We start from the raw sequence: 23,847 nt of genomic DNA, 5'->3' as shown, positions 1-23,847 counted from the left end.
CGTTACAGCATTCATCTTCCTATAGTCCGTACAAAACCTAATACTACCATCAGGTTTTGGCACCATAACACATGGCGAACTCCAATTCGAGTTAGAATGTCTAATAATATCATTCTCTAACATGTATTCAATTTCTTTCTCAGCAAGTTCACATTTTCCCATGTTCATCCTATATGGATGTTGTTTAATAGGTTTGGCATCTCCAACATCTACATCATGTGAAGCTATAGTAGTCCTTCTCGGAACATCTGGAAACAAATCCTTATACTTAAAAATCAATTCCTTCATCTGTTGTTTCTGCTCTAGCTGTAAATGTGCTAATATCTCATCAATATTTTCCAAAATAGTCGAATTAGGTAACCTAACAGAAACAATGTTAGATTTAGAATGAAAGTCAGATGAATCATCTATCATGTTCCCAGTTAAATCAAACTCATTCTCACTAACCACAACAGTCACAGTATCAGATTGTTTCTCAAAATATGGTTTAATCATATTTATGTGGCAAAGTTGTGTTGACCTTCTACGATCTGGAGTTTTTATTACATAATCCACATCATTGATTCTAGACACAATTTCATAAGGTCCATGAAATCTAGCTTGTAAAGGATTTGTCTGCACTGGGAAAAAAACCAACACCTTATCTCCAGGATTAAACATCCTCATCCTAGCTTCCTTATCATACCAAGTTTTCATTTTCTCCTGAGTCAACTTTAAATTTTCCTTGGCTAAACTACAAACTTAATGAACCTGTCCCTAAATTTCAAAACATAGTCCAACAAATTAGTATGCACTTCCTTACTAATCCACTGTTCCTTCAATAAAGCTAAAGGTCCTCTAACTCTATGTCCAAACACAAGTTCAAATGGACTAAAACCTAAAGAATCCTGTACCGATTCCCTTACTGCAAATAAAAGTAAGTTTATACTCTCATCCCAGTCACTTTCATTCTCCACACAATATGTCCTAATCATATTCTTGAGAGTAGAATGAAACCTCTCCAAGGCACCTTGCGATTCTGGATGGTATGCAGACGAAGTGATTTGCTTAGCTCCCAATTTATAAACTATCTGTTGAAACAATCCAGACATAAAATTACTACCTTGATCAGTTTGTATTTCCTTAGGCAATCCAAAATAAGTAAAGAATTTTATAAGAGCCTTTGTCACAGTTTTAGCTTTTATATTCCTAAGTGGTACTGCCTCTGGAAACCTAGACGAAGTACACATGATAGCCAACAAATACTGATAACCAGTTTTTGTCTTTGGTAATGGACCAACACAATCTACAATAACTTTAGAAAACGGTTCACCAAATGCTGGAATAGTTTGTAATGGAGCTACTGGTGTAACCTGATTTGGTTTACCCACAATTTGACAAGTATGGCACGTCTTACAAAACATCGCCACATCTTTTCTTAGACCAGGCCACTAAAAATGTTTTAAAATCTTGTCCACAGTTTTCCTTACCCCTTGATGTCCACCTAAAGGCACACTATGAGCTAAAGTCAAAATCTCATTCCGATAAACTTTAGGAACAACCACCTGATAAACAACATTCCATTCCTCACTTGCAGGAATTGTAGGCGACCTCCACTTCCTCATCAACACTCCTTTTTCCAAATAATATCCTACTGACACCTTCTCAATTTCACTACCTAGTAAAGCTTGTTCCCTTAATTTTATAATCTCAGGATCTCTATTCTGCTCTGCTATCATCTCCTTCAGAGACAGAGATAAATCTTCATAGTCAAACTTATTCCCAGAACCTTGTTCAAACACCGAAGGTAAGAAAGTCTCTGACACATCCTCAAAACTCAAATCTTGAGTTGAACAGTCATGAGTAACAACCTCATTCTGCACATCAATTTTTTTAGCCATAGCTCTAGTCACAACACAGGAAGAATCTGTGTTAGAATTCACCTCTGGTTCCTCTGACTCCATTGTCAAATGCACTTCAGGAAAAACTTGTCCACCTGCCAAGTCATTACCTAACAATAAAGAAATACCCTTCACAGGTAAGCTATGCTGTAATCCTACTTTAACAAATCCTGTAACTAACCCTGAATTTAAATTTACTTTATGTAAATGTACAGGCATAAAATCACTTCCAACACCTCTTATGTAATTTACCTCACCAGTATCACTCTCTTCATTAAACTTCAACACACTATCTAACATCAGTGATTGAGAAGCTCTAGTATCCCTAAGAATTTTTATTGGCACCAAAGTAGATCCTTCTTTCAAGGATACAAACCCTTCAGTTATAAAATGATTATATCCCTTTCTAACTTGGTCAGACTCTAACAAATCCTCATTTGTGTTTACCAAACCCTGTAACTTTACAGGTGCTTCAGTATTTTGCACACAAGCATCTGGAACTGCTTCCTTCTCTTTCTTCTTCAATTTGAAACAGTTAGCTATTACATGGCCAGGCTTCTTACAATAGTTACAAATAAGACCAAACTGTCTTTCCTTCACAGGTTTTCCTTCCTCCTTACCTTTCTCATTAACCTCTGATTTAATTTCTGATTTACCTTGAGTCTCCATATTATTTTCCCTCTTAAAAATTCTACCCTGAGGAAATTTATTCTTATGGATTAAAACATACTCATCAGCTAATCTAGCACAGTCTTGCAATTTATCAGTATCCCTCTCATTTAAGTAGGTCCTTACTTCAACAGGAATGCTTCTTTTAAATTCCTCCATCAAAATCAGCTCTTTCAATGTATCATAGTCCTCATTTACATTTTTAGAAGAAACCCATCTCTCAAAACACATAGCTTTATCATAGGCAAATTCCACATAAGTCTTTTCCACAGACTTTTTCAAACTTCTGAATCTTTCCCTATACGCTTCTGGGACTAATTCGTACGCATTGAGAATATTTGTCTTCACAATATCATAATCTAATGCTTGCGCAGCTGTTAAAGCTGTGTAAACTTGCTGTGCCTTGCCTTTAATCACACTCTGTAACAACACTGACCATTTATCTTTCGGCCAGTCTGACATCCGATCAATAGTTTCAAAATGTTGAAAATATCTTTCCACTTCTGTTTCACTAAATGGAGGGACCAATTTAATTTCTTGGCTAGCAACAAACGATTTTCTAGAATCAGAAGACTGATTCTCAGACCTTAAATTCACCATTGCATATTCAAACTCTCTTTGCTTCTGCTCAGATTCCAATTTACACCTCTCTAACTCTGCTTTACTTTGTTCCAACCTCATTTGTTCAATTTGCAACTGTATCTCCAGATTACTTATTGGAAACGATTCTAAAATCGATTCTTCAAAAGCACCCGAAGCCACATAGTGGGACGCGATTTTTCTCTGTATTACAGCTTTTGATGTAGTCGGCAAAATACCTTTAAGTTGCAACCTCTTAGCAATCTCAGATACTTCAGTTTTTTTCGCCTTTGCTAACAAATCCGTGGCTGGCGAATCCAGAAACTCATCAATATTCATCGTTGCCGAATACCACTCACAAGCCAATCAAACAAAAAGAATCGAGCATTCCCCGTTACCAAAACACCGACTCAAAATTCAAAAAGCATTTTAAACTCAAACGATTCAATCCCGGACGAGCCCCCATATTATGTTACGTATTCAGGCAACAATAAATATAGATGAGTTAGACAAGGGTTTTTATAACAAATAACACGTTTATTAAACACTGAAAACAAACCCCTCAAAAGTAAACAAACTCAAACATTGACCCGAATCCAGCTGCTGGCAGCTGCTCAAACAGTTCTTAATAGCTTTGCAGTCCCAAACAGTCTTTAAAGCGGCATTGAAAAAAAAAGTTCTTTAAAGCGATATGCCGAAAGAAAACAGTTCTTTAGAACGATATGCTGAAAGTTCAAAAGCTCACGGTACTTTTAAAAGGAGAGACTTTTTAAAGCGATGTAAATTCTCTTCCACGTCGATGTCCTTCGATTCCCAGCGTCGAACTCCCACGTCGAATTTTATGAAATATAACGGCTTAAAGGAACTGACCTCTCTTCCACACTATTCTCAATCTCCCGCTATTTCCAGCGGAGACTATCACGAGAATAGTAAACGAAATCCTTCAGAATGAGGATCAAACAAGGTCGAAATCAATCCACCGTCGAAAATCGATTCTTCTCGATTTGTCTTCCAAACTTCACTCTCCATCAGCAAAGAAACCGTTGGCAGTGGCCTTTTAAACTTTAGGCATTATATAAAACTTCATTTTTAACTAAACTGCGTCATCACATTAAATCACGCAGCAACATGAAGTCATCTTGGCAAATCTAGCCACGAACTGCCCCACCTGACAGGGTGGGTCATCCTTTTATACCCTGTAGAAAAACCTGTCACATGACCTCTACCGGCGGGAAAATGACATCACTCCACCATCACAAGACCATTACCTCATGTCCAGTATAACTTCAACCCCAGTCACGTGACAAGGGTACCACTGTCACGTGTCACGGGTACGTAACACAAGAATGTCTTTCCTCAGATTAGGGGACCAAAACTGCACACAATACTCCAGCTGTGGTCTCACCAAGGCCTTGTACAACTGCAGTAAAAACTCCCTGCTCCTGTACTCGAATCCACTTGCTATGAATGCCAACATAGCATTCACCTTTTTCACTGCCTGCTGTACCTGCATGCCCACTTTCAATGCCTGGTGTACAATGACACCCAGGTCTTGTTGCACCTCCCCATTTCCTAATCGGCCACCATTCAGATAATAATCTGTTTTCCTGTTCTTGCCACAAAAGTGGATAACCTCACCTATATCCACATTAAATTGCATCTGCCATGAATTTGCCCACTCACCTAACATATCCAAGTCACCCTGCATCCTCTTAGCATCCTCCTCACAGCTAACACCACTGTCCAGTTTTATGTCATCTGCAAACTTGGAGATGCTGCATCTAATTTCCTCATAACAGTGTGATACCAGATCAAAACTTGGCAACTCAAGTAATCTCATCTGAGATGTTTTCCTACACCTATTGATGGATTTTGTAAATCTTTACAGGTTAAAAATGAAAAGGAACTTGGCTTCTGGAATCTCAAACATGGCACACCAATTTTGCAGTCTCTGTCTAGACATTTAAGAAGTGGAGCAAGGGATTCAATCGACCATCCTTCCTGCTCAGACAGTTGGAATGGATTCACTCAGTCATTTGACCAACTGGCACGCCCATCGTTTTACACAGGAGAAAGGCTGTTCACCTGCTCAGACAGTGGGAATGGATTCACTCAGTTATCTGAATTGAAGGTACATCAGCAAGTTCACACTGGGCAAGGCCATTCATCTGTTCTGTATGTGAGAAGGGGTTCAGTGGGTCTTCCCACCAGTGGACACAGCACTCAGATCACACTGGGCAGAGGGTGGTCATCTGTTGAATTTCAGGGAGGGGATCATCTGACCTAATGCCACACCAGCGAGCTCACACCAGGGGGCGGCCGTTTAACTGCTCAGAATGTGGGAAGGGATTCACACTGTCATCCCTCCTACAAAGACACTGGCGAGTTCACACTGGAGAGAGACCGTTCAACTGCTCAGTGTGTGGGAAGAGATTCACTCAGTTATCCAACCTAAAGAGTCACCAGCGAATTCACACTGGGGAGAAGCCGTTCATCTGCTCCGAATGTGGGAAGGGATTCACACTGTCATCCCACCTACAGAGACATCAGCAAGTTCACACTGAGGAGAGGCCATTCATCTGCTCAGAATGTGGGAAGGGATTCAAATTTTCATCCCACCTACAGAGACATCAGCAAGTTCACCCTGGGGAGAAGGCGTTCTCCTGCTCAGTCTGTGGGAAGGGATTCACTCAGTCATCCTCACTACTGAATCATCAGCGAGTTCACACTGGGGAGAAGCCGTATACCTGCTCAGAATGTGGGAAAGGATTCACTCAGTCATCCAACCTACAGAATCACCAGCGGGTTCATTCTGGGGAGAAGCCATTCATCTGCTCAGACTGTGGAAAGAGATTCACTGAGTCATCTGCCCTACTGGTACATCAGCAAGTTCACACTGGGGTGAAGCCGTTCACCTGCTCATTCTGTGGGAGGAGATTCACACTGTCATCCAAACTACTGGTACATCAGCGAGTTCACACTGGGGAGAAGCCGTTCAGCTGCTCATTCTGTGGGAGGAGATTCACACTGTCATCCAAACTACTGGTACATCAGCGAGTTCACACTGGGGAGAAGCCATTCACCTGCTCTGTCTGTGAGAAGAGATTCAGTGAGTTATCCGCCCTGCTGGTACATCAGCGAGTTCACACTGGGGAGAAGCCATTCACCTGCTCAGAATGTGGGAAGGGATTCACTCGGTCTTCCAACCTACAGAGTCATCAGCAAGTTCACACCGGGGTGAAGCCATTCACCTGCTCAGAATGTGGGAAGGGATTCACTCAGTCATCCAACCTGCTGGCTCACCAGCGAGTTCACACTGGAGAGAGGCCGTTCACATGCTCAGACTGTGGGAAGAGATTCATTTGCTCATTTAAACTGAAGGTACATCAGAGAGTTCACACTGGGGAGAAGCCATTCACCTGCTCCGTCTGTGGGAAGAGATTCACTTGGTTATCCACCCTACAGAATCATCAGCGAGTTCACACTGGGGAGAAGCCATTCACCTGCTCAGAATGTGGGATAGGATTCACACAGTTATCCAACCTGCTGACTCACCAGCGAGTTCACACTGGGGAGAAGCCGTTCACCTGCTCAGTCTGTGGGAAGGGATTCACTCAGTCATCCCACCTACCGAGTCATCAGCGAGTTCACACTGGGGAGAAGCCGTTCACCTGCTCAGTCTGTGGGAAGGGATTCACTCAGTCATCCACCCTACAGAGACATCAGCGAGTTCACACTGGGGAGAAGCCGTTCACCTGCTCACTCTGTGGGAAGAGATTCACTCGCTCATCCACCCTACAAAGTCATCAGCGAGTTCACACTGGGGAGAAGCCGTTCACCTGCTCAGTCTGTGGGAAGGGATTCACTCAGTCATCCACGCTACAGAGACATCAGCGAGTTCACACTGAGAGACGCCATTCACCTGCTCAGAATGTGGGATAGGATTCACTTAGTCATCCCAACTACTGGCACACCAGTCAGTTCATAATGGGGAGTGGCTGTTATGAATCTCTAGGTTTTGTTTGCTGTGGACTGTCATTTTAAGAGAGAGAGAGAGATCAAGAAGGCGAATCAATTTGGCTTGCAGCTTGTTTACATCACTCGCAGCTTGTTTAGTTTTAACAGAGGACACAGACACTCAGTCAGATGGAGATGGAGGAAAAATGGAAGGATTGAAATCAGGGCCAAGGATCACTGTTTAGAACTTTCCTATGCCCAAAAGGGTGGTTTAATTATCGATTCAGCATACAACGAATATGTGGTTGTCTCCTCTTTTGATCCATAGGAGTGTATCTGATTTGTGGTATCCTGTGAAGACTAATTATGTATTAACCCTTGCCTGGTTGTTCACTTGAAGACGATACCCCTTGTGACAAGGCACTTTTGGTGATAATTCCTATGTGGATTTGGAACAGCAGATAAAATCTACAGTGACTGTTCTCTCGTTTTACCAACATGGAACCTGTGGAATTTGACATAATTGCCTTCTGTCAACATTTACCCTGGATTACAAGTATCTCTCTCTCATCACCTATTCCATGGATGAACTGAACTTTCCTACTTTACCATTTCAAGACTCTAAGCCTTGTTTCCCCCGAGCTCAACAGTTTGGGAGTTATATTTACACACATTTATACACATAACACTTAACTTTTGATAATCTTGTTTAAGTTACAATATTATAAGTGGTCACTAATAAAGATAGTGGTTTTAACATCAAAACCAGACTCCAGGTATAGTCAATTGCTGCTGGTTTGTTTCTAAAGCATTACGGTTCATAACAAAATTGGGGCCTGCGTCTAGGATATGAACAAATTTGGGGACGTATTGATCGATTAATTATCGACTTGATTGGGGTAATCCCTTTTGATTTATTTGTGGAACACCGTCCTGGCTGTGGTGCAACACCGAGCATCATAGGAAGCCTGTGGCCATCAAACATTACAACTCCTCCCTCAGAGTGTTAGACCCCCTGAGCCAATAGGCTGGTCCTGGACTTTTTCCAATTGGCATAATTTAGCTATTATTATTTAATTATTTATGGTTTTATATTGCTATATTTCTACACTAGTCTAGCAACTGTAATGACACCCAATTTCCCTCAGGATCAATAAAGAATGTCTGTCTGTCTGTCTTGTGTGTGGAAATCAGCAGCAGTGGAGATTGATATATTGCTGGAAGCGCCAACCCCTGAGGCATTAGGAAAAGCCAAAAAGAATGAATTGCTGACTATTGCTAATGGGCTGAACCTGGGAGGTAAGGGGGTGTGAAGGACCAGGGGAAGCATAAAACTAGGAGAGCAGGTAAAGGTGAAAAAATAGGCGTTTTATTACCCAAAATGTTTACAAACTCAACAGAACTGTTCCAGAGTCCAAATTGTATCAGCTAAACTGAACAGAACTGGGTTACAACGGAACAAATTACTCCTCAAACCAAGAGACATCACTCAACTCTTGACTGTGGGTTTATATTCGATGCTGGCCAGTCCATAGCGCATTGCAGGGGAGAGAAAACATTCCTCTCCTTAAACAGATACGAGGTAAATGAAGTAGCTCCAGAGAACACCCCTCTAGCTGTAGCACAATCCAATTATCCAGCCCCATCTACTTAGGCTGGTGTAATGCAACCGCTCAGTCGTTTCCCAGATTCTCAGGAGGATGGTCGGCTACAGTACAGTTTAATATGCCCGGTTGATGGTGTGGCTGGTAATTGCAGCCACCATAGGGGGGCTACGAGAAAGCCAGAAATAGGGGGAAATAATTGAGCGCCATATATCTATGAAGGTGTTTGAAAAAAAGGTGTTAAAGAGGTTTCCTGTGAGTAAAGAGGAGATCCAGTTACGACTGGAACAATTGAAGATTGATGTACTTAAATTAGAGGCTGAAGAGAAAGAGAGACAGAGGGGGCTTGATGCTAGAGAGGCAGACAAACAGAGAGAAGAAGCAGAATAAAAAGGTGTTTTGAAGCTGAGGAAGCAGACAAATGGAAAAAAAAAGATGTAATAAACTATTTTAATTTTGTCGACTATTTGACTGACTGGGTTGTTGCTTTGGAAGTAGTGGAGTGAAGCTTAACTGTTCTGTACACATTTATGAGAAGCTCAGAGAAATAGAAAAGGCTGAATTTTCACATAAATGGGTCAGACACCCAGCAACATTGGCAGCACTTCAGCAGGTAAAAACAGTGGAATGAAACATGCTGAAAATATTGCAGAAAAAAAAACATATAGTTCACCCACAACGAGAGGACGTGACAGATCCGGATCTCACTGTCTTGTCTGAACGGGGAAAGATGAAGCTACACGTACACGTAGAGCAGTGACCCGCAGATGCTGCAGATCTGTGGAAATGGTGAACAGGTGACGGGTGGAGGGTCTCCCACCTGAACCTGTGACTCTGCTCCTTGCCCCTCACACTCTGCCCAACCCATCCACAGCATTTCCCACATTAATCCATACTTACACCAGATACATGTTTAGTTTCTCCCTCCATATCTTCCCTGTCCTTTTCCCTCCACCCCGAGGTCACAGACTCATGGGATTGATTCCCATCCCGGTCCAACACACAATTCAGACCCAAATGGGAAATGTGCGGGTTTCATTTAAATCAGTCCATGTTTATAAACACTAATTTCTTCAGTTCAGTTTCGTTTATTGTCATTTAGAAACCACAAATGCAATGCAGTTAAAAAATGCGACAATGTTCTCCAGAATGATATCACAAAAAGCACACGACAAAACAGACTACACCAGAAAATCTACATAATGTTTGGTAATCCCCAAATCCAGAGTCCGGAGGGGCTGCTCCGTATTAATATCGTGCTACCATCTCAGCACGTCCCCAGAAAGGAGATCTAAATCCAGCAGACAAAACAAGAATACCCAGACACACCAAGTCAAGAGACCAACTCTACCACCCAACAAACCAAAAACTAAAGCTACAAGACCTACACAAAACCATATAGTTACATATAGTTCTAGTTAACACATAGTTACAACAGTGCAGACAACACCAAATTGATTTAAAAAAACAGACCAAGGGCACAGTAAAAATAGTCCAAAGATGTTAACTATAAGATAGATAGATAGATAGATAGATAGATAGATAGATAGATAGATAGATAGATAGATAGATAGATAGATAGATAGATAGATAGATAGATAGATAGATAGATAGATAGATAGATAGATAGATAGATAGATAGATAGATAGATACTTTATTCATCCCCATGGGGAAATTCAACATTTTTTTTCCAATGTCCCATACACTTGTTGTAGCAAAACTAATTACATACAATACTTAACTCAGTAAAAATATGATATGCATCTAAATCACTCTCTCAAAAAGCATTAATAATAGCTTTTAAAAAGTTCTTAAGTCCTGGCGGTTGAATTGTAAAGCCTAATGGCATTGGGGAGTATTGACCTCTTCATCCTGTCTGAGGAGCATTGAATCGATAGTAACCTGTCGCTGAAACTGCTTCTCTGTCTCTGGATGGTGCTATGTAGAGGATGTTCAGGGTTTTCCATAATTGACCGTAGCCTACTCAGCGCCCTTCGCTCAGCTACCGATGTTAAACTCTCCAGTACTTTGCCCACGACAGAGCCCGCCTTCCTTACCAGCTTATTAAGACGTGAGGCGTCCCTCTTCTTAATGCTGCCTCCCCAACACGCCACCACAAAGAAGAGGGCGCTCTCCACAACTGACCTATAGAACATCTTCAGCATCTCACTACAGACATTGAATGACGCCAACCTTCTAAGGAAGTACAGTCGACTCTGTGCCTTCCTGCACAAGGCATCTGTGTTGGCAGTCCAGTCTAGCTTCTCGTCTAACTGTACTCCCAGATACCTGTAGGTCTTAACCTGCTCCACACATTCTCCATTAATGATCACTGGCTCCATATGAGGCCTAGATCTCCTAAAGTCCACCACCATCTCCTTGGTCTTGGTGATATTGAGACGCAGGTAGTTTGAGTTGCACCATATCACAAAGTCCTGTATCAGTTTCCTATACTCCTCCTTCTGTCCATTCCTGACACACCCCACTATGGCCGTGTCATCAGCGAACTTCTGCACATGGCAGGACTCCGAGTTATATTGGAAGTCTGATGTGTACAGGGTGAACAGGACCGGAGAGAGTACGGTCCCCTGCGGCGCTCCTGTGCTGCTGACCACCGTGTCAGACCTACAGTCTCCCAACCGCACATACTGAGGTCTATCTGTCAAGTAGTCCACTATCCAATCCACCATGTGAGAGTCTACTCCCATCTCCGTTAGTTTGTGCCTTAAGATCTTGGGCTGGATGGTGTTAAAGGCACTAGAGAAGTCAAGGAATGTAATCCTCACAGCACAACTGACCCCATCTAGGTGAGAGAGGGATTTGTGCAGCAAATACGTGATAGCATCCTCCACTCCCACCTTCTCCTTATACGCAAACTGAAGCGGATCCCGGGCGTGCCTGGTTTGTGGCCTCAGATTCTGTATTATCAGCCGCTCCATGGTCTTTATCACGTGCGACGTCAATGCAACAGGTCTGAAGTCATTCAACTCCTTTGGTTGTGGTTTCTTCGGTACCGGGACAATAAAGGATGTTTTCCACTGTCTGGGTACTCTTCTCTGCTCCAGGCTCATGTTGAAGATGCGCTGTAGTGGTTCTCCCAGCTCAGTCGCACAGGCCCTCAGTAACCTATACGTTCAAAAGAAACCAGCACACAGTTTCCACAAGTCCTCAGGGTCCCGATAGACTCGTCATCCCACGCAGTCGGCAGAAGGGAATATCCCCACTATGGCCTTCCACGGCGCCGCCGGACTCAGCCTTCAGACGCAGCACATTCCCATTCACATTCCTCCGGCTTCACTGGACAGGAACACTGAAACATCGTGAGAAACAGCGGGATGTGGCCATTCAGCCCCTCTAACCATCTACAAGGCGGCTGCTCTCATATCTCAGCCACATGTTTCTGCCCGATCCTCATTTCCTCGATTCCTTCGGTCTCCACACATCCGCCGGCCTCTTTTTTTTTTGAGGACGATCAGCGAGTGTTCACCGCCCTCTGTGGTGGGGATTTACAGACATTTACCAGCCTCGGAGTGGATACATTTCCTCATCTCAGTCCCGGACCGTCCACCCCCTGTTTCAGAGACTGGGATCCCTGGTTCAACCAGTAACGATGTTGTGCATTTCAATGTGTTCACCTCTCAGTCCTCGATTCTCCAAATGAAAGGTTATTACATTTGATCTCTCTTCTATGATGACCCCGCCGCTCAAGGGATCCGTCTGGCGAATCTTCATTGCACTCTCTATAACAAATGTTCTCTACCCTCTTTGTTCATCCTCTATGGAATTAATTTCCATGTTCTACAGCCCCGTGTTGCCCCAACCACTCACCTCCCACCCCTGTCACTATTTCCACCTTCCCACCTCCTCCCTCACCTGGATCCACCTCTCACTCCCCAGCTCTTGCCCCATCCCCATCCCTCACCTCTTTTCTCTATTTCCCGTCCACTCTCAGTCCAGAGGGAGGGTGTCGGCCCGAAATGTTGACGGTCCATTTCCCTCCACAGATGCTGCCCAACCGGAGATCCTCCGGTAGTTTATTCTTTTGTCTGTATAACCCATGTTAGTATGGGGAGCGGGATTTTACACAATATTCAAAAAGCGTGACATTTACTTTGGGATTTGTTCCGCTCTGACCTGAGCCCGGCGCAGCAGCAAGAGACAGACACAGCGGGGTAACGCCCACTCAGCTGGTCCGCCTCCGCTATTGGGTGTAACCAGTGATTGACATTCGTGTACACCATTCGTGAACATCCTCTACATAGCACCATCCAGAGACAGAGAAGCAGTTTCAGCGACTGGTTGCTATCGATGCAATGCTCCTCAGAGAGGATGAAGAGGTCAATACTCCCCAATGCCATTAGGCTTTACAATTCAACCGCCAGGAGTAAGATATGTTAAAGTGCCGGGGTTGATTGTATTTAATGTATTTAAGTAAACTACTTAAGAACTTTTTAAAAGCTATTATTAATGCTTTTTGAGAGAGTGATTTAGATGCATATCATATTTTACTGAGTTAAGTATTGTATGTAATTAGTTTTGCTACAACAGGTGTATGGGACATTGGAAAAAAAATGTTGAATTTCCCCATGGGGATGAATAAAGTATCTGTCTATCTATCTATCTATCTATCTATCTATCTATCTATCTATCTATCTATCTATCTATCTATCAATGGCAAAAGGGCAGCTCCTGATGTTCTGCTTTTCAACGGTGGAGGAGAGGGTGGTTAGCCCAGCCGTTAAACCGATAAAGCTCGAACTCTCCAGTGCGTGGGTGACGGAAGGCACTGGGCACATGAGGGCAGATCCCGGTGTGGGGAGCCCATTTGTGACGTCGGGCGCGTGGGGGCGGGGCTGCTTGACGTCACATGTGGCGGAGCGCTCGTATTTCAAAAAACCTTAAAGGACGTTTCTTATGATTTCAGTGGGACAACATTAATCACGGGTTTCATCACTGAATCCAGTGTTGTGGGATGTAAAGTCCCCTGTTAGTCTCTGGCTCTGCCGTGTTGTTGGTGGAGTGGGCAGCGTGGTGTTTGCACGAGGAAATCTGCAGATGCTGGAAATTCAAACAACAAGAAGCGCTGTCGACGTTTCGGACGCTTCGTCCTGACGAAGGGTCTCGGCCCGACACGTCGACAGCGCTTCTCCCTATAGATGCTGCTTGGCCTGCTGTGTTCCACCAGCATTTTATGTGTGTTGTAGCGTGGTGTTTGTCTCGATTCGGGTCACAACACCAGAATTGCCAGCGGGGTCCACACACAGTGTATTAGTCAACAGAAAACCTCTCGTCCCTGCAGTCTTTGTCTCCTGGTAAACTCAGCACCCTCACAGTGTGAACCATAGATACCCCTTCCTCACCCACCCCGGTTTTATTCACTTTATGAACATACAATCAAACTGTGCACGGTATATAAGCTGTGGATATATGTTGTTACTATTGTGTTGTTGTGTTTCATTGGAGCCGGAGTAATAATTATTTCGAGATCCTTTACACTTGTCTGCTGGAAATGGAATTAAACAACCCTGAATCTTGAAGAAACATTTCAGCAGGCTGCAGCGTCACATTTCTGTCTCTCAGCGTTATTGCGGCAGAGCGCCACCTGGTGACAATGGAGTCCACAAATCAGGGGGTCCTGTTATTGTGGTAAATCACCACCAAGTGGCAGTGTTGTCCACAAAAGGGAGAGGTTTACAGCGGTAAGGAGGGGTGTAGGGGCTGGAAACTAACTCTACAAGTGGATGAAGTGCTAGATCTGCACCAAACCACTCTCCTCACCACTAGTCAGGGTCCCAAACAGTCCTTCCATATCAGACAACTTTTCAACATCGTGCCTGTTGGGGTCATCTACTGTTTCCAGTTTTCCAGGTGTGGCCTCCTCGACATTAGTGAGACCCGATGTAGTCTCTGCATTCTGCACTCTGTCCCGATGAGATTCTGCAGATGTTGGAGATGCAGAGTAACACACACAAAATGTTGGAGGAAGTCAGGAGGTCAGGTAGCTTCTATAGAGGGGATAAAGCAAAACAGAGATTTCCTGCCGAGACCCTTCATCAGGACTGGAAGTGGGGAGAAGCCGGAATAAGATGGTGTGGGAAGTGGAAAGAGTCTGTAACCCCTGGGTCGCCTCAGGCATCGCTCAAACTCGTTCTAGCCTAGGGGGAGCAGCCTTCGGCCCCGCCAAACTGGGTAATCAGCTGGTGTGGATGCTGTGTGATGTCCCCGCCTCGCCCAAAAAATCAGACAGTACACCTTATGCGATTAAATGAGTACAATTTATAAAGATTACTATAACTAAGCGATTACTAACGATACAGTATATATGAATAAGAGAAAAAAAGAAAAGGCGCCAAACGTATCAAAGTCCAAACCAATTCGTGCACAATCGTTGGAGCTCAATTACTGAAGTCTTCTGGCCACCATTCGATCCCCTCCGACTTCCTCGACCCGCCTCCTGGGACCCCCACGGTGGTCGACCAGACGCTCCACACTCCTCTGTCTCCGTCTCCTCTCATCACCGAAACCTTGGGCCGGGGACCGTCGCCCAGCTTCCAGCATCCCGTCCTCTCTCTCTCACTCCATCGCGCCGACTCCCCAAAATCCCCGCCAACAATAAGTTTACAGTCCCAAACAAGCTTCCAGCACTTATCATAACAAAGACGCTAGCATTCCTACTATTAACACAGGCGCCAGCATTCTTACTTTTAACAAAACAAAGACGCCATTTTGATTACATACACGGTAACAAAAAAAAACCCGTAACACTCTCCCCCCACCAAATAAAAGTCATGTCCTCTGACTATTAGATAACTCGTCACCTTTCCTGCCAACACACCGTAACCCAAGCACAAGCAGTGACATCTCCTCCCCACACAGTAAACCTTACGCCCTGCTCCTTAGGCGCTATATAGGCCAACTATCTGGGCATTCCCTAACCCTTCTGAGACCTCCGTACCCCCGTCACCTAAACCCTTAGGCTAGGACACAGCTGAGGATACCTTGGGTCCACTACCAACTCCTCTGTCAACCTCTCACTCATGCCCCACACTGCACACAGCTAACCCTCCCCACTACACCTGACTCAGTGGAAGAAGGGCCAAAGGTCTCTTCCTCAATCGAGGGAAAGTCAGCAAAAGGCAGCTTGTACCACACATCCAGCACATCAGCCTTTGAATCCGTATTCTTCCTCATTTCTTTGATCGGTAGCTACTGTTTGATCTTCTCCAAACGGAAACACGTGACCTGCACTGCTCCTGCAGTCTCTTCAGCCTCCTGCAATTGAGATTATCATCTTCTCTGGCCCCTGGGCTCAGCAGTTCTGACTCCTGCATCCCGACCATCTCAATCTGCAATGCAGTTACTCCAACAGCTTCTTCCACCCCGACCTGAAAAGCAGCGGTTAAAGATTGGTCACCCTCCAGTTCAGTATTCACTGCACTTCTCTCCAGCTTTTTTTTTCTCCTCATGACTTCTTCCAGATCAACCTTCAGGTTTTGCACTTCATTTGAACTGTCGATGGTCATCTTCAGGTTCCCTTCAAGCTACCGCTTCCCCCTTCCAAGATTTGTCCGCAATTTCTTCACCTCCGCAAGCTCCCTTCTCCAGGCTCTCAGTTTGCTGTGGCCCTCAGTCAAACAACTTTCTTCGTTCTCTCCAACTTGTACGTCTTTCAAATGGTTCCAGATCACTCTCTCCGGTCTCTCAGTCTTCATTTCAAACTTGATTCCGTAGAAACAGACACTCACGAGCTGCGACCTTCGCCAGCCCTGGCACGTGTCCAGAAAACACTTTAACTCTGTAGTTCTCAGCCGCTCCTGCAACGACCTCACTTCATATTGTCCAGAGGCAAATCCAAATACCAGGAGATCATCCACATACGTCAAAATTCCAAACGCCTCCACACCCCCATGATCTTCCACATGCCCTGCAGGAAGGTTGCAAGGGCTCCGGAGATACCCTGTAGTATCTTTTCGGACCGGAAGACTCCTAGGGAACTTATAACCGCCGTCTTCTCCTTTTCGGCCTCACTCATCGGGATCTGGCAACATCCACTCCTCAGATCCAGCACCTTAAACCTCTTCGCACCACTCAGATAGGCCATCGCCTCTACGGCCCAATATAATCCACACACACGCTGCCTACGTCTGCCACGCTGTAGGGGCCAGTCGCCGCAACCTCTACCTCAGGTTGGGATATTTCAGCAGTGGTGGGCTCCGCCCGGTTGTTGGAATAATGTCCAGCCCTAAAGGGGCGGAGACGTGGGCGGAGCAGACCTCTCAGTTGTTGGGTGAGTGGCAGTGCTTGGCTGAGGGAAAGCGACAGGGATTGGTTGAAAGTTTGAGTAGGCGGGCTGGTAGCGTTGTTAGAACTGTCGGGAGCAATTATCTCGAAGTGACAGCTGCCAGTTCTGGGAAAGTGTGGGAAAATGCGTGTGGTTCGACTGGAAGTCAGATGCCGCAGCTGGCGGGCTTATCATATCCGTGGCAGGAGATTGGTGGGAAGTTTTTAGGGTATCCCTTTTGGTTAGGAGGGCAGATAAATTGCTTGCGGAGACAGGGGTATCTGTCAAGGGGAAGCCAGATAAGAGCGAAGGTGAATAGGTGGGGGAGGTGGGAGATGAAGTGAGAGGTTTTGAGGTGGTAGGTGGAAAATGCAAAGGGCTGAAAAGAAGGAATCTGATAGGAAAGGAGAGTTGACAATGGGAAAACGGAAGTAAAAGAGGAACCAGAGGGAGACGATCCGCAGAGAAGAAGAAAGAAGTGGGGAGACAGAATGGAGGAGACGGGCGTGTGGGCTGATGAAAAGAAAAGATGTTCATGCCATCAGGTTGTAAACTACCCGGATGTAATATGAGGTGTTGCTCCTCCAACCTGAGAGTTCACTCATCGTGTTAGTTAAACAAAGAACCGGAAGGGAGAGTGGGTTAATAATTTTCCCCTGGGATCCCTATTAAATCAATCCCGTCTCACCTTAAACCGGTGCCCTCTGGTTGCTGATTCCACAAAGGTGGGGAAAAAGACTGCACACATTCCGCATTTCTGTACACTCATAGTTTGGAACACCTGCACAAGGTCAGCCTCAATCTCCTACACTTCAAGGTGTGAAATCCCAACCTGTCCAACCTCTCTCCAGAACTCAGTCCCTCGAGTACCGGCACCATTCCTGGAAATCTCCAATGCACTCATTCCAACTTAACGTCCTCTGTCCTATAGCAGAACGACCAAAACTGAATACAATAATCCAGGCGCGGATTCACTGACCATACCCTAACCCTAATGCAACCTCACTCGCCACTTCTTCAGACCATGAAGCATGAGATTTCAGCAGAGGCTGCTCAGCCAATCGAATCTGCTCCGCCATTCTTTCGTGTCCACTTGATTATCTCTCTCAACCCCATTCTCCTGCCGTCTCCCCATGGTCTTTGAACATCCATTGAAAATACACTCAATGACTTGGAGTATGCTCCGTCCTTGGCAATAAATTCTAAAGGTTTACCACTCCCTGACTAAAGAAATCCCTCCTCATCTCTGCTGTCAGTGGATACCCTGTATATTGAGGCCGTGGCCTCTGGTCCCAGACTCACACAGTAGAGGGTGCATCTTCTTCAGAGCCACTCTGTCGAGGCCTTTCAATATTTAATAGGTTTCAATGAGATCCCCTCTCTTTCTTCCAGACCAGCGAGTACAGGGTCAAAGCCGTCTAACGCTCCTCATACGTTAGCCCTTTCGTTGTTCATGAACCTTCTCCGGACCCGCTCCAATACGAGCACATCTGTTTTCGCAGGTTGTAAACTGTTCACAATACACCAAGAGCAATCTGACCAATGCGTTTTAAAGCCACAGTGTCACATCCTTGTTCTTATATGCTAACATTACAGTTGTCATCCTTCATCAACTCAATCTGCAAGCAAACCTTTAGGGACTCCTGCTCAAGGACTCCCAAGTACCTATGCACCTCTGATTTTTGAATTTTCTCCCATTTATTTATTTTTTCTCTACGCTCTTATTCCTTCCACAATTGTACATGACCGTACATTTGCATACACTGTACATTTCCGTACATTTCATCCACGACTTCGTTGCCCGTTCTCCAAACCTATCGAAGTCATTTTGCAGACTGCAGCTTTACTCCAAACGATCTGTCTCTTATCTGTATCAACTGCAAAGTTCTGTGGATGCTGGGAATCCAAGCAACACAAACACAAAATGCTGGAGGAACCTAGGAGGCCAGGCAGCATATATGGGAAATAGTAAACAGTCGACGTTTCGGGCCGAGACCCTTCGTCAGGACTGGGGGAAAAAAAGATGAGACGTCAGAGGAAGAAGTGTGGGGGTGAAAAGGGTAGAAGAAGTGGTCGGTGATAGGTGAAACTGCGAGAGGGGGAGTAGTGAAGGAGAAAAAAACTTAGGATTTTATTTCCTTAACGATTCTCGAAAAATCATTGCTAACGCCTCCACATCTCTTCAGCCACCTCTTTCAGATCTCTGGGGTGTACACCATCTGGTACAGTGAACCTATTTATCTTCAGACCATCCCAAGAACCTTCTCCCGAGTAACGTAACTTCACACATTCTGACCACTGACATCTGGAACTTCCATATTCCTGCCGGGGTCTTCGAGAGATAAGAGTGATGTACAGTACTTATTCAGTTCATCTGCCATCACCTTGCACCCCCAGCCCATTACTACCTCTCCATCATCACTTTTCAGTGTTCGATATCCGCTTCCGCCTTTCTTTTACACTATAATTACCTGAAGAAACATTTGGTATCCTCTTTAATATTACCGGCTAGCTCACTTAAGTGTTCCATCTTTTCCTTCTTAATTATTTTAGTTGCATTCTGTTGGTTTTTAAAATCTTCCCAATCCTCCTACATACTAGTGATTTTTGCTCTATGCCCTCTACTTGGTTTTTATGTTTTCTTTGGTTTCTCTTATCAGCCACGGTTTTGTCACCTTAGCTTTAGAATCCTACTTCCTCTTTGTGATGCATAGAGATTTGAGGGGCGAAGAACATCTCAGACAGAACTGCAGTCAGCTCGACTTCTTCGCTCTGCAGAGAATTCAAGGGAAACCTCTTCGCCCACAGAGTGGTGACTATTTGGAACTCATTCACAGGGACAGTGAGAGGTGAACAACAGGGGAGGATTTGAAAGATCTGCTGTGGAACAGAATCACTGGCAGGGTCCAGCCGGCCTGAGTTGACTCTCTGCTGTACACTAGGTGTGTTATAAATTCACTAAGTACCGGAGACAGTGTTCAATATAGAACGGATTTATTTGTCACAGATCTAGTCCCATTAAAGGTGAATATGCAGCAGAAGAAACCGTTCTCATGCCTGGTGACCCGGGTGTGGTGAGCAGCACCAATAATTGCAGAGTTCAGCACCGACAGTCACTCTCGAAATTGCATTCAGCAACACTGATGGATAAATATTCAGCATGCAGCTTATTGAAACTTTCTCCCAGTGTGAACCGGTAGTGTGTGGTAAGTGTAACACGCTGTAAGGTTTCACTGCTGAAGTAACGGCCTCTCTGTAATGTTTCACTGCTGAGGTAATGGTTTCTCTGTAGCAGCAATGTTTAGCTTACGACTAGAGGAAGTAGGGCTTTCCAGTGTGGGGCTGTCCAATGACAGAAATATTCTTTTTTGTGAGTCTGGAAGAGAGATTTTCAAGGTTTTTTGGCTGGGGAGAGATGAGAAGACGTGAATGAAGAGAGCGGGCCCTTTTTCTTTTCTTTCAGTTTCTTTACTAACCCTATAGTCAAAGTAAGAATTATAGAGCTCAATCGCTTAACTGCATATTGTGTATCGTTTGTTACTTCGGGGTACTGGTCTGTAACATGGGACACATCACACAGCATTCACCCAAATGAGATTTCTTAAGTTTGGTCGGGCTGGAGGTGTGGGGGGGCGGGTGGCTATCACCCCGTATATTAAACTGCTCTACCCAGTGTGAAGTCGCTGGTGTCTCTGTAGTTGAGATGACCAAGTGAATCCCTTCCCACACATTGAAGCCTGAGTTATTCTTCTCCGTCCAGTCTACGCCGTAGGCTCTACGTAGCCGCGTACCCGACGCTGCACCCTAGGCTGTACCGTATGCCGTAGCCTAACGCGCACATTCCTAAAAATGCAACTACGCATCGCAGCGACGCAGACTGCAAGAACTGTGATTGGTCCACTTGGTAGCAGCCAGTTTCCTTTTCTTTTTCAATCTTTTTATTACGTTTCAAATTTAATAAGCATAGCAATAATATAATGATACAAAGAGATTGGGATTACATTAATGTCGGTTATCATGTAAAAGCACAGATTCCAAATGACAAATATAGTTTAACCTCCCAATCTCATAGCAACTAATCATGAAAGAGATATCATATAAGGAGAAAAAAATCGTAAACTAGAAAAAAACACTAAACTAAAAAAAACAGACAAAATTGGGCTGTCATATTACAACGGCTGAAATTATTTGGCGTTAACTCCGCTCCTCTGAACATGAACAAAAACTTATTACACAAGATTCGGAAAGGGTCAACTTACATAATATGAAAAAATTGAATAAATGGCCTCAAAGTCTCTTCAGATTCAACCGAAGGAACCACAGTACCACTCCTAATTTTTTCCAAGTTTAGACATGCTATGGTTTGGGAAAACCATTCAAATGTAGTAGGGAGATTGGAATCTTTCCATTTAAGTAAAGTAGATCTGATGGTTATTAATGTAACAAATGCAATTAGACGACAAGCTGACGAGGATAAATGACTATAGTCTATCACCGGTCCTCCAAAATTTGCGGTAATAGGATGTGGTTGTAAATCAATACACAGAACTACTGAGATAATATCTCAAAATACCCTTCCAATATTTTTTTTAGAAGAGGACTTATCCTTGGACATACGAGCCCGATGAACCACCTTAAATTGCATGAAGGCATGTCTGACACACACTGAAGAGGTATTTTCTAGTTCCAGAACTTTCTCCCATTTCTGTATAGGTAAAGGTATCCCAAGTTATCTTTCCCACTCATTCTTAATTTTATCAGAAGTATCTAAGCGTATTTTCATAATTAAATCTAAATAAATGATATTAAACTCTTCTGATCTGGATTTAAACTTATTTTTTTCCGTAACTTCAATTTGATGTGATGTCAGAACGGAAGGCAAAATAACCTTCAAAGGTTTCTAATCTGTAAATATCTGAAAAAGAGTGATCCAGGCAAATTATTTTTTATTAGAAAACTGTTCAAAAGCCATAAAAGATTATCCATAAATAAATCACGAAAACATGATATTCCCTTTGTTTTCCATAAAAGAAAAGCTTGATCAATTCTAAATGGTTGAAAGAAAAAAATAGATGTCATAGAACTTGACAGTATATATTTATTTGGTCCAAAAAATTGCCAACATTGAAACCATATTCCTATTGTATGCTTAATTATTGGAATTACCATTTGCTTATTAAATTTAGTAAGTGCAAAGGAAAGCACAGCCCGTAAAATAGAAGCCAATGAAAACTTCGGTCGAGACTCCCGCTCAAGGTTCATCCAACTCTTGTGTGCAAAACGTTAAATATCGAATATTAATTCCCAATAATAAAATCTAGGATCCGGCAAAACCAAGCCGCCTTCCTTTTTTTGATTTCTGTAAATATTTCTAATATAACCTGGGATTTCTATTCTGCCATATATATGCAGAAATTTTAGAATCAATAGTATATAAAAAAGTTAGAGATAAAAATTGATACCACCTGAAATAGGTACTGATATTTAGGTAAAATAATCCTCTTAATAGCATTAATGGAGCCAATCAAGGATAAGGATAATGGGGACCATTTAGTAAACAATTGTTTAGCATGATCAATTAAGGGTAAACATTAACTTTAAATAAATCGTTGTGCTTCTTAGTAATTTTAACACCCAAATAAATAAAATAATCAGCAAGCAATCTAAATGGTGACTGTCTATAAATTGAGACTTGCATATTTAATGGAGAAAGCAGACTTTTATTAAGATTCAGGTTATAAGCAGAAAAACTACTAAACTGAGCAAGTTGTGTTATTACTGCAGGAATGGATTTCTCTGGATTAGAAATATATAGCGAAAGGTCATCTGCATATAGTGATACTTTACGCGTCCCATTCCCATGAGTAACACCAAATATACTGTGTGAATCACGAATAGCAATTGCCAAGGTCTCCAGGCTAATATCTGATAGTAAGGGTTTCAAAGGACAGCCTTGACTAGTACCTTGGAAAAGCCTAAAGAAAGGGGATCTCTGATCATTAGTGAAACAGAAGCCAAAGATATATGTTATATCAATTGGATCCAAGATATAAATTTTGGACTAAAATTAAGTTTCTCAAGAATTTTAAACAAATATTCCCATTCAAATGTATCAAACGCCTTCTCGGCATCGAGCGAGAAAACACGTTCTGGAGTCTTAGATAAAGTAGTCTATACAATGTTCATTAACCTCCAAACATTACAATGTGTATAATAATTTTTAATAAATCCTGTCTGATGCTTGGAGACAATTTGTGGCAATATCTTCACCCATCTAATTGCTAATATTTGAGAAAGGATTTTAGATTCAACATTCTCAAAGATATCACAAATCTGATGCACATTCAGTGAGATTTTTATCATTTTTAGGAATTAAATAAATAGATGCTTCATAAAAAGTTTGTGGTAACTTACATACAAATAAAGAATCTTTAAAAATTTTTACCTAACCAGGGAGAAAGTAAATCGGAAAAAGATTTTAAAAATTCAGCTGTATACTCATCCCGACCACGTGCTTTACCAGAATTCAATGAATAAATTGCATTCTTTATTTCCTCTTCAGTAATGGGTGTGTCTAATACTAAACGTTCATCAACTGATAATTTCAGAATATTTAATTTCCTTAAAAATTCATGCATTATGGTAGAATCATCAGGAAATTCTGATTGGTATAAATTGGTATAAAATTCTTGAAAAAAATTAATTTCATCATGGTCAACCGTCAAAGTACCATCCGTTTACGAACCCTATTAATCTGAAGTTTTGCCAAAGCAGCTTTTAATTGGTTAGCCAATAATTTACCTAATATGTCACCAAATATATAAAATGACCCTTAGTTTTAAGTAACTGATTTTCAATCGGGGATGTTAATAACAA

At 43.1% G+C, this 23,847-nt stretch overlaps 1 protein-coding gene across 3 annotated transcripts in view; it reads left to right on the top strand.

The window, feature by feature from the left end:
* The window catches only part of LOC140721077 (uncharacterized), a 35,505-nt gene extending 27,655 nt beyond the window's left edge, over nucleotides 1-7,850 (top strand). For all 3 annotated transcript variants that reach the window (XM_073035944.1, XM_073035943.1, XM_073035946.1), the window contains exon 4: nucleotides 5,017-7,850. In XM_073035944.1, the coding sequence (XP_072892045.1) occupies nucleotides 5,415-7,070 (1,656 nt within the window). In that variant the 5' untranslated portion in view covers nucleotides 5,017-5,414 and the 3' untranslated portion in view covers nucleotides 7,071-7,850. The remainder of the gene's footprint in view (nucleotides 1-5,016) is intronic.
* Nucleotides 7,851-23,847: the final 15,997 nt, after the last annotated feature.

Source organism: Hemitrygon akajei, unplaced genomic scaffold (genome assembly GCF_048418815.1).
Source record: "Hemitrygon akajei unplaced genomic scaffold, sHemAka1.3 Scf000050, whole genome shotgun sequence".
NCBI classification, from domain to species: domain Eukaryota; kingdom Metazoa; phylum Chordata; class Chondrichthyes; order Myliobatiformes; family Dasyatidae; genus Hemitrygon; species Hemitrygon akajei.
This window is presented reverse-complemented; position numbering and strand designations above follow the sequence as displayed.